Source organism: Papilio xuthus, unplaced genomic scaffold (assembly GCF_000836235.2).
Source record: "Papilio xuthus unplaced genomic scaffold, Pxut_1.1 DF827777.1, whole genome shotgun sequence".
Taxonomy (NCBI): Eukaryota; Metazoa; Arthropoda; class Insecta; order Lepidoptera; family Papilionidae; genus Papilio; species Papilio xuthus.
In genome coordinates, this window is record NW_013530872.1 from 3697972 (window position 1) to 3710545 (window position 12574).

The window sequence follows — 12574 nt, forward strand, 5'->3', positions numbered from 1 at the left end:
ATGTATTTGCGCTCAGAGGGAAATTATCCCACTTATAATATATAAACATTTTCAACGACCGTTTTGAAATATAGGTTAGTATAGTACAATCATTTGTTGTTAGAGTAAAATCTACATACATCTTACTAATATTATAAATGCGAATGTTAAAATCGAAGGATATTTGTTTGAAGGTATCTCCAGAACGGCTGCATGGATCTCGATTAATTAACTTTTTTTAAAATTGCGCACGGACTAAGTCGCGACAGCTAGTATATGATATATGTAGCGCTAATTACTTTTAACGAAAATTCTTAAGGTTTTTGACCAAAGGTGACGTAATAAATAGGAACGACATTGCGCCACGACGAAAAAAAAATTATGACCCATGCGAAAACTGGAATATAGCAAAAGAATCTCTTAATATTTAGTAACATAATAATATAATGATAACAAAATTGCGAAGCTTGATTTTGATTAAACCAAATAACATTGTTTTACTTCAATTCCTAAAGATAACATGGCTGCTGAAAGGGTCGATTTGAGTTCACGTCATTTTAAAAGTAATTTCGTGTTACGATCCTTTTATGGGCGAGTCAGCTTGTAAGTTTACGGTCGCTGCTCTCTATTTGGTCATAAAAGTAATTGATTTGTAGTCAAATCTTCAGGATCATTATTAACTTGAAGTCGTATTCGTCAGCTTGGAATATTATTATTTTTATTGAAGATTAATGAGAGATGTTTTTTGGTCACTGCTAGCATGTGATTAATGCTTAGTCCTTACTACATACATAATACTATAAATAAATAAAATAAAACATTTTATCTATCAATGGCGATGTACCACGTTGTGACGAATAATTGATTTCTTTTTAGGACAGTGTAAAAATTGGTTGACAATTTCTTTAATTTAGAAAAGCATTCATTTAAAAATAACGTTCGTAAGTAAAAATATTCAAATTTCTTTATGTCAATAGAATTTATTAAAAAAGCTTATTTCCAAATGACCTATAAAATAAAATAAGAAAAAATAGGTCGTTTAGAATTAATATTCAATTGGCAGAAGCTATTATAATCGCTCGATTAGAGGCGTCGAAATGGTAAATTGAAGAACTTTGTCGGTCGAAACTCTCAATTAGGGAGTTGAGATTAGAACTCTGCATAATATCTGATTTCCGGACCTTAACGGAGTGCTATTTCAATCGAAACAATTTTGCTTAGTAACGTTAATGAGGTTTTGCTACGAACATTTTGCTATTGCATTCTATTTTCCACATCGAAGTATTCGCATGAAACTAAATCAAATAATATTTTAAGTACGTTTGAAGTATTACACTTGTATGCAGATACATATTTCGTTAGTATGTTCAAAATTTTACTAAGCAATATAATATGAAATAATCAGAGAACCTTAATGCATATTTAACGAAGTTTACAATTATGACTTTTTATAATAAAAAAACTGCACTAAGAGAAAAATAAAAATTGTATTACACCTTACTTAGATTCGCTTTCGGCAAAGGAAAGTACACATACATAACCTCGTAGCTCCCTTCCTATTGTCAGTCCAACAAAAAATGCTATGTCTACTCATGTAGTAACTGTTGTTTCTCTGTTCTCATCCTGCAATGTGTTATAATATTCTAATGCCTACAGCACACTGCCACATAAACGAAACATGACAAGACATAATAGTAGTAAAAGTTTGGACTTCTTACATTCGGTTTCGACTGTGAGTTAGCAATTGGTTTGCTGTAACGAAAAACACATGAAAGGTTTTGTATTAAAATAACTTCTGCGACGCCATTCTTCCAGGCTATGTTCAATATGTATGCCCAAATTTCATCGAGACCCTTTGAGCTGTTATGAAGATACCTTATAACAAACAATTATCAATGTATCCAAACATTCGCATTTATAATATTAGAAGGATTTGAGTTCGCACTAGTTTTGCTTACTTGCGTCGTGTGTTACTGACGTAAAAATGTCCGTTAAACATGACTCGCCGGGCGTCATTACACTGCAGCTTGCTGTATCTCTAGTTGTAATATTAAATGAGAATGTCGCTACGAGGCGGTTTTGTATTTATTTCAGTTTGTCTCATTATTTTTCCACTTCATTATTCCTACTTTAATATTATAAAGCTTGCCTCTACTTAAATAATGATCATAAATATTCGAATGAAAGTAACCTATTTACAAATGTGGTAAGTTCAATGTAAACAAAAACAAGTAATTTGTCATAAAATGTTAGTAGTAGAGAGCAATGTTAGCCCGACCTGACAATATATCTGGCAGCTTATGTTGTCCTGGTAATTCAATAAAACTTTTCCATGTTACAGAGTTGCCGGGTTAATCTGATCTAATGCTTTTAATACCCGTTACTGAACGTAGTTTGTTAGTTATATGTTATCAGATCCATATTTTATACAACAGTAAGAAAAATATTTAGACTTTAGTATCTATACATTTACAATAACAAAGTTGGGTATATTAGGTTCTTTGTAATATAAAGAAAATGTAAATCAATAATTAATCAATATGTCCTTTTGGCAATGTTACGATTCAGAGTGACATGAATAATGAAGCTTTTATCTTTGCCTTTGCTCCGATCCAAGCAATATTATGATACAGCCTCCTTGTTATTGCCGACAATCAATCAAGTTCCAAACATCCATCATCCATCAAATTTGGAGGATGGAACGTATCGTAAGAGATGAAGCAATAGTTTCTGCTTGTATTTTAACACAATAGGTTATAATCAATACACGCGATTTATATATTTATGTATTAAATAGTTTGTAACATTAAATGCAAATTTAATCCAAATGATATTCCTAAGTTTGAATAATTTCCATTTTATTGTGACTATACATTTTAAACCGCAGACGAAATGAGAATTGTGCTTTTTTTTAAATAATATTATAGCAATGTAATTTTCGTAACATGTATACGATGGTTATATAAACATATGTAGATAATACACAAAACCGAACATGTATTTGTTTTTTAATTTGATTCGTTTGTTTTCAGACAATCGAAGCGGTAAATGGGATTTTAATTGAAACTCAACACGAATACGCTTTGGGTATTGATACTTTATTTGATAACAAAATTATTATACACAGACGAAAACATATTATTATAATAGAAAATGATTACAGTGATTTCTTTAAGCTTTAACATTGTTATAATATACACAGGTTTGACTGTTTAGTTATAAAATGTTAACTGTCCTACTCAGAGTTATTCAACGGTTATTTAACATTTATCGTACTAAGTCTATACTTGGTGGGTCTTTTGATTATAAAATGGTTTTAAGCGTGGCAGTAAATGACTTTTTCTTTCTGTAAAATATAAGGCGAACAATGAATACTTTACTAAAGATAAAACTATTGAGATTATTCAAACTAATAATATTAATAGTTATGGATAAGATAGTTTTGCAATCTTTACCAACTTTGATAAGTTATTGTTATAAGTTAGTTCGACAATCTTTGTTGGATGAACATAAATCTTAAAAATACTACCGTAAATATCAGTATATTTTAATATTCTTCTATCAGTTTATTTTGTATAATTTTGTTTGAAATACAACGAATTTTCTTTTATGTAATATTAAATCACAAAGTACACATGTTAAAGACAAGTTTTGTCTAGACGAGACCGTTGTCTAATAAAATTATACGAATTCACGCTACTTTTATACATTATTCTTATGTTTCGATCAAGTAATTGAAATAACAAGAAAACATTGTTTATATAAATATATAGGAATTCGTAGTACAATTTTGGTAGAAAAGATACCAATTCTGTAAATTGTATTAATGTCTCTAACCTCAAATTATATGAATAATAGTATATCGTGTGTTGATACTGTCAAATATAGAATACATTAAGAAAATATTAGTATCGAGTTTACATATGAGTAGATACGAGAATGTATAAGCCTTCGAAACTGCTGCGTCAATGTTTACATTGACTCAATCCTCTGCTATCGCTCTTGTATTTGTGTACATCTACAACTTTCGTCCCACGTCATTGGTTCAATCATTTGTCATTCTGTTCTGTAGTTCCCTTCGCTGCGTTTTTCATTGTTATGTACATAATCTTATCTTTTAATGATTGTTTTAACGACTTTATTTCGGCGTTACCTTCTTCTGTACTTTAGAACTCAAACCCTTATGCGGAATTTCGCGGCGTATGATAAACATAGCATTTGATTTATTTATAAACACACACACATATATATATATATATGTTAAACGTATGTATATATATATATATATAACATGGGAAGAAACTTTTATGAAATAATTCGTGGATTTACGAAATTAAAGTAAGCACGTCACGGGCCGTAGAGGCGCGTAGCAGTCTACGACCATATGATCTACGTTTTTCGTAGTCTTCGTAGTATTGAGCAATATTTTTCGTAGAACTTTGTAGACATTCAAAAAATGGTTCAAAGAACAAAACATAAGGACGCTAGGATGACAATCTAAAATATATTATTCAAGAAGGTATAAATAGCAGTAAAAATTGTGATGAATTTTAGTTATACAATATAATGAAAATAATTAACAAACGCCTGTAATCCGATTATTGAATACGTATGCAGCTTACCATAAGCCGGTAACAATGAGGGCAAAGGGAGCGTCTGCGGACTGATACCCAATCATATCAATGCTCTGAAATCCATCGGCTTAAATAAACATGCATCCGTATCATATTAATCCATATTTTTAACGTATCTGGTTTTATCTTTCACATACATAGTCTGTATATGACAAAATATGTAAAGTTAAAATGGATTTAATGTACAAGTTAAATGAAACTTTTGTTTTTTTTTATCCCTGGAAGACAGTAGTAGAATTAGACAACAGATTACTCTATCTCCTTCTCTGTTTTAATTATATTATCTCTTATATAAATTGCTTTTAGTAATGTTGATACTTGCTTTAGAATTGTGTTAACGGTAAATGTATTTTTAATTGTATAGAATGTTCTTGTTATGAACTCGGAGCTACAAAGCCGACAGTTGTACAAAACTCGTCTATAGCTATATTTGACCTAAAAAGACACAGGTTGTGCGGTTTAATTTAGTAACTTTTGTCGAGACGTTTCTATTACATTTTTAATTTAATTAAAAGGCGGAATAATAAAAAAATTTGAAAAAAAAAGTGGTTTATTTCTTGATTTAGGATTTTTTTTAGTTTTAACGTTATAAACATAATATCATGGTGTGTAAAAATGTAACTGTAAAATTTATTTAATTACAAATGTGCTGTAATTAAAATGAGAAAAATGCCTTTGGTCATTCCTTCTATTGTTTCTGGACAAAATTAATTTCAAATAAAGTGGCAACGAATACAGAGGCGTAACAAAACGTAATTGGGGCGCTACAGCAGGAATGAGACTGGCTTACATAGAAAACCAATGTAAAGTGCCGGTAAAACGCCGTCGCGATTCGTGTAGTTTAATGTTCGAACACAATGACTCAATTATTTGCTACGACGTATTTACTTTCAGTAGCCATAGAATTCTCTTTATTTGTACTTTAGCTTTTCTTTTTATGTGCAGTTTTATCAGTCGTAAAGCTCGGACACCTGCAGAAATTCGATGCTATTTATACAAATCGATAAGAAAATAACACAATTTCATAGTACCGTTTGAAGTCATCCTCTCCGTGGCGTTAATTAAATACTTTGACGCCTAATAATGTCTGGATCATGTCTTTTTATCAATTAGATCATTCAATAATATCTCCATGGTGATATTTCTGCCAGTGTTTCGCTTACTATATAAGTAAAAGTTACGTAACTTAATGAAACATAGAAGTTATCGAGATTGCTATTAAAATTAATTAAAGTTCAGTTTGTTTATCGTTTTGTCATTTGTTCAAGTGCTCTTGTTTATTTAGGTCGTATCACAGCCTCATTATAGAATACGGCTTTGTGAAACTATTGAGCCGTTTGTAACATGTGGACTTTACAACTGTTCGCGTTCCCGTTTTCGAATGTCACGTATATTTGAAAATATCGCTGGAAATAGTCAGTGCTCCACTTTATTATAAACTATCGTTGCTATCTGAGTGTCTAATTTACGTGTTTGGATGAATTTTAACTGTTCTGCATCGATATATTGAATGGTAGTTTGGAAGTATTACATGGGTGTCTGAGACCAAAATCTCCGTTTAAAAGACATTGTTATCTTTGTTTTGTCAAACACAATAACAGGGACGATGATATGTTTAATACAGAGATTTCGGTCCAAGGATCCCATGATTATCGAGTTATTCTTCAATAGAAGTAGGAGTATGGATGCATGGAGTATGTCTGAAAAATAAAAATCGTTTGTAGTACGGTACAAATTCTAAAAATACCTTTATTCACGAATCAATGCGCGTGTGACGGATATGCGGGCAAAAAAATAGTTTTTTCTTTTTGTTTTAACGCGTACAATATACGTGTGTTTGCAATGTAATGCGAATTGATTTACTTGAAAATAAAATGAAAAGTACACAACTGTTAGTCTATTAAAATGTCAACGTTTATGTCCCCTCAGTAATCAATCTGACACTTGACTTGGTAAAAAAAGCGCGCCACTCGCGCCAAAGGATTCTAACTAATAATGTCTAATACAACATATATCTTACTCGGACTGTCATTAAACGGAATAAAGAGATTCGAGCGTGGAATACATTTTTGCAGTTTAACGCTGGTAATACAATTAAACAAACGTAAGAAGTAATAAAGGAAGGAATAAAAATAAACTCAACGTAACTGACTATTTCCACTCTAAGTTACGGTAGTAGTTAAAGCCGAAGATAGTTCTTGAGGTCGTAATAGAGCGGATCTTACCACATATTAGCACAACTAACAATTAACTATGAATCTTTGTAGTCTGATTCAAATAAACATTATTGTTATGTTCTATTATGGTTGTGAAGCCGTTATCGTTCACAAGTACTTAAAAATTGTAAAAAAACTTCATAGTTTTAATTTATTTCTACATTCGTAATCACAAAACATCATGATGTCATTTTGTATGTTAATGTATAATTAGTTACAATTGACTTGTCAGTGGTTACAATCTGTATCACAAAGCTCTAGTTATGAACACGGACATAACCATTACATAAAAAGACAGCACGAATAACTCTTCATTTATAATCTAAATCACCGAAGAGATATTCTGAATGTAAAATAGTCGACGATTTTCATATTCTTAGATAAAAGATACTACTACAAACATTAAATTAAACAACTACTGTAAAATCATAGGTCGAAGTTAGCAACACAATCGGCGGGTAATTCTTTGAGGTCGTGGTATTTTTTCGTCCTCACCGAGATTACGGATATTTATGTCCCAATTCAATGACAGAATAAGCATAAAAAGTTTGCCAATTTCTACACATATAAAGTTTTATGTAGAGTAAATCTAATGATATAAATTTGTTTCGGCAGATGGGCTGGGTGTCACGGTAGCGGCTGACGCGAGGCGATGATCGACCACATGGGCCGGCCGCCCTCTCACTATGCGGCAGCAGTCGACCGATGTAAGTATTTTTGTTAAGTAATAAACATGCATACATTCTACGAGATGCTATTTGGAAACCATAGCAACCAAGTCTAAAGCGCCAATAGCCTAATGGGTACGGACTACATAAGGTTTTGTAAACCCGCCATTCGTGAAGCTTAAGGTTTAGTTAGGATGGTTTAAAACTAAGCAATGATTTCAAGTACTTGTTTAGAGTTTGACTAAAAAAATGATATCTTTAATCTGTAATAGAATTAAATAAAAAGCCATAACAATAAAGTTCTATCTAAAACAGCAAAATTTTAACTTTTTTAAATGGCTTTATACAGTATGAATGTTCATATCGTACCATTGAATTTTAATGCGATATTCTGCCTTTATTCTTTAAAGTAATATTCAGATTAGATTTGCCGAAATGTATTGCGTTTTATCGTGTTCTCGGTTATTTATTCGAAAGCAGATTCCCATTAAGATGTAATATCTCTGTCGGCAGGAGATATAAAAGAGGCTTCTTTGAGGCTTATGTTTGAAAACAATAAACGTAATGACATTTCATTTTGTGATTCATTTTATTAAAAGTCTAGTAGATTCTTTTTAACTGCGATATTTTCTAAGATTATTATTTTTATGTTTCAAATTGAAAAGTGCAAGTGGCCATTACCGATATTGAAACTGGTTTCGGAAAATATGAATCTCATTAACTTTAATAATTCATGCATAGCGGATACAAAATTTTGGTCGATTTGCCTTTAAAAATCAAATTTGTTGGAGAAAGTAAGTGTATTAAAACTAACAGATAAAACCTTACCAGAATTTCCAGATTTTCACCAATGAAATGTACAATTTATTATATAAATATAAATTTATATAAAGATGTACAATGTATATAAATTTCTTTTGAACAATTATTTAGCTTAATAATTATTCAAAATAAATTAAAACAGAAAAGCTTTATTTTGAAAGTTACTATAATTAACTTTCCGAATAAGCAATCATTGGTAACAGTTCGCTACTTGGATCAGAGTGGAGCTCAATTACATCGCGGCGGAAAGACCTACTTTCCGAGGCGATACGAGCGGGTTAATTTCCGTATTGGCAGTCAATCTGTTTGGATTGTTCCTACTTCATAATACACCGGGTATTTAACGAACACTTTTTGCATCAATTTCTTACTATTATTTAATCAGATAAGGACTAACTTTGTTAATTTGATCACTAAACTGGAGCCTTAGGATACGAATCGTCAAGAAAGTACAAGAAAATCAACTACTAAAAGTTGTTCACGAAAATCTTTGTTATAATGAGAAAGACGTTATACGACTATTTGAATTCATAACCGCTAAGTATTATAACAACCCCTAGATTCTTTTTGGGGCCGAATTCGTGTTATGTTATGTGTTTTTGTGCAGACGGTCGACAAAGCGGTGTGCACGGAGGAGTCTGGCGCGGCGCGGCTAGAGGCGGTGCTGGTCGCGCTAGTGGAGCGCAAGGCGCGCGCGTTGCACGCCGAACACGCCCGCCGCCGTGCGCGCACGCACCCCCTACTGCTGTTACTTCGGGACCATTTGCCAGACGGTCAGTATATTCTATACAGTATCTGTCAAACCTGAAGCTAATGATATGAGTTGTAAATTTCGAGATCATATTCTGATTTAAGATTTACAATGCTCTTATTTTAATCAATATGCATGAGGTTCTAAATGGATATTCTAAGTTCTAAATTTTATCAATCCTTTTTAAAACGATCGTTATTATAATTTCAGAAGAGGCATGTATGGTGGAGAGCCCCGGACAGGCGCTGCCGGCGCACTGGTGTGAACATGAGATTGCGAGGCACAAGCGCAAAAAGCTCAAATTGCAGATGCACCATAAGTAAGTGACGAAAAATCAAGTTAGTCCTCTATAAGCTAGGCCAAAGAGAGGTCGAACAAATCCATCTAATTGGATAGGCAGGTGTATTGCAATGCATATTAAAAGTATTGCAAAGTGGGTCTTCGATCCGATACCTGTACCGTATTTGTTCCCTTAAACTTAGTGAAATATTACACATAAATATCATATACTCGACAGCTATTGAGTGAGTCTGATTTAAAAAAGAATCAACTTGTACTTTATCCCTCAAGGAGGATTTAGATTTGGTATCTGCAACACTCGGTGTAGTTAATTGATCACTAAATGAGTGCCTCAATCCAGATTTAGAATTACAAATTTACAAAAGACTCTTTATATCACTATTAATTGACCGAGCCTGTAACAACATAATTGGGTGCATTATTCAACATAATTGGGTGTTATTCAACAGAAACGCACATAGTCCTGGCCGGCTGGAGTCGGAGCGTCGTCGTCGGCGACGCAGGCGCAGTCCGCACGCACACACACACTCACACAAGCCCAGGAAACATCGTACGCTGCTCGTATCCGCTATTGATGAACAGGCGAAGGTTATACATGTAAGTTACATGCACAATATGTGTGCAATATTTAACAATTTCTGCTCTGCTCAGATCTTCGTAAATACACAAAAGTACCTAATACTTTTTTAACTAAGTACCTAATACTTTTTTACTAATTTTCGGATGCTGTCAAATGCGATAATCGTGCAACGAACCATCGTTTTATGAATAATACTTATATATTATATCAGTATACAGTATACTGTATATATACAGTATACTGTACACAAAACGATGGTTCGTTGCACGATTATCGCGTTTGACAGCATCGGAAAAGTTTATCTCTCATTAAAAAAATGCTGTATGCTAGACATTCTAAGACATATAAAATTAAAACTGTTCTAAAAATATATCTAAACTATAATAGGTAAAGCTTCATTTTCCCAGCTTTTCTCTTTCAAGAAAATTTTATCGAGTTGTGTCAACAGTAAACTAGATGGCGTCTGAATCAAAATAACAAGAAGCTCTAAATCCGCACCCCGACACGTGGCGCTAGCTACGTCTTCATGAAATAAAATGTAGATGGCACTGTGTTTTACTTATTGGAATTTTATCTTTTTTCTCTTACATTTATAAAACATCACAAGGTACAACACATCTACTAAAATGCATTGTAGAGAAGATGAGAATATGAGGATTAAATGACAGTACTAAAGGAGGGAAGGAGGATTTAGCTTTTATCAACTAGACTATATTCATGCAACGGCTTTAGTTTTCGTACTCTCTCTTACATTAGGTATTGGACCCAGACGAACTGCCGCGGAGGGCGCGTTACACGATAATGGTGACGGCCTGCCTGTTGCTCTTCCTATGTTTACTGCTAGTCGGAGTTACACTGAGAATGGCGCCTCTCATAGACGACATGGGTGAGTAACATTTAAATTATTTATGGAGGTAAAATACTGCACTATTTAATGGTAAGTGATTACCGAATCTCATAGAAAATCAATCGTGTAGAGCAGATAACCAGAGATTAAAAAATTTCTCGACATTCGACTTACGTTATGATTAATTTTGTGTGATGACTTAATTACCATTTGTCCGTTAGGTTTTACAATTAAGAAAATGTTTTTACCAGTGCCGGATAGGGGTTCCATTTAACTAATTCGATTATCGAAAGAATTTTAAAGAATTCACAAAGTTCGAATTCAAATAAAATGAACCGTTGCTATCACAAACGTTCCTCGCAAGTTGCAAGCAGAAGTTTTATATTCGCACAGGTCGAGTGTATTCCTCTCGCTCGCTGTCGATATTTCAAACACTCTTGTTACGCTTCATTTGACTCACATGATATCTACGTATGCATAAAGTGTATTAAAACTTGCAGTTTAAAGAATTTATCGAATCATATCACGTTCGATTGTCTTAACTGTAATATCGAACACTTCAAACATAGACATATTAAGCAATTATCCAAGTTTGGAATTTTTCAAACGAAGAAGCTTTTTATACCTTTTATTTATAATGAGACCGGATGACCTAAATTTTTACATGCTAAAAGTTTTTATTCATAAAGTAAATGAGGCACCATTTGAAAAGTCTTGTAATTAATCAGTAACGTATCAAGACTTTGTACCAAGTGTAAATGTCGTTATCAGAGAGTAAAGACTCATTAAAGAATACAGGACATGACATTATTTTACAGCAAAATAATTGCAGATATTTTAGGTTTACTTATTTAATTGTCACTGATACAGACAAAGAGCTACATTTGAAATAGATTGAAATACACAAAAAATATTTTAGCTGTCTTATACCACATGAAAAATGTTTTTGTTTAAAATTAAATATGACCAACCATCAACATATTGTTAAAAATGCTTTCACTAACTGCAAGTATGACGCACGTGGAATGGTTAAAGTGTTTACAGAGTAACAAGTTTATTTCAAGAAGGGCGTAGCGGAAATACTAAAGGTAGTCGTTATCGTCGACACAAATGTGACGTCTCGTTTAATATTATAACTATTGACGCACGCGATGTTTATCGCTGCGACACACTTTTCATTACTGTGCTAAATGAGGTATTCCTCAGGTCATATCTAATACAAGACTAAACACTGAATAAAGACGATATAACTGTGGTCGTAACACAATTATTTGTGACAATCGCCATCGTATAGTCATTGACATTTGTATTTAAATTTGTTTAGAGCTCCGGGCGTTAAGAAAAATTGCATACAAATTTTGATATAATTGAGCATGACGACACGAAAGCGATTGGCAAATGCTAGGCCCAGTGAAGAAAGTTGCATCACGTTACTTCCAAAAATTATAAGATTATTCCAAGATTTCCTAAAGGAAAATAAAAATCATTTCTATTTTTGTTCCCATTGAGTTCCTAAACCAATGGGCAGATTTTACTGAAATCTTGGCAGAACTTTCTGATAAAGATTGTGGAAAAAAAATTATTTGCTTCTTATTAAACTTTCTTTCAATATGACAGATTTTGATTTAATAAGACTTTTCTCAATTCTTTATTTGATTTGAAACAAATAGCAGAGAGTTTTATATAAATTTAATTTGGAATAAGAGAACTTATAAGTGCATGTGGTGAGGTCAGCGTGGACAGGTGCCTTACCCTCTTTACAGTGGCGCTTCCAGCT

General features: G+C 32.8%; 1 protein-coding gene across 1 annotated transcript; it reads left to right on the top strand.

Annotated features, from left to right (window-relative positions):
* The first annotated feature begins 7485 nt into the window (after positions 1 to 7485).
* On the top strand, positions 7486 to 10844 carry LOC106115565 (uncharacterized). The gene is made up of 5 exons (XM_013308993.1): positions 7486 to 7536; positions 8927 to 9092; positions 9281 to 9389; positions 9820 to 9967; positions 10707 to 10844. The coding sequence occupies exons 1-5, from the start codon at positions 7516 to 7518 to the stop codon at positions 10842 to 10844; spliced, it is 582 nt and encodes a 193-aa protein (XP_013164447.1). The 5' UTR covers positions 7486 to 7515.
* The last annotated feature ends 1730 nt before the right edge of the window (positions 10845 to 12574 follow it).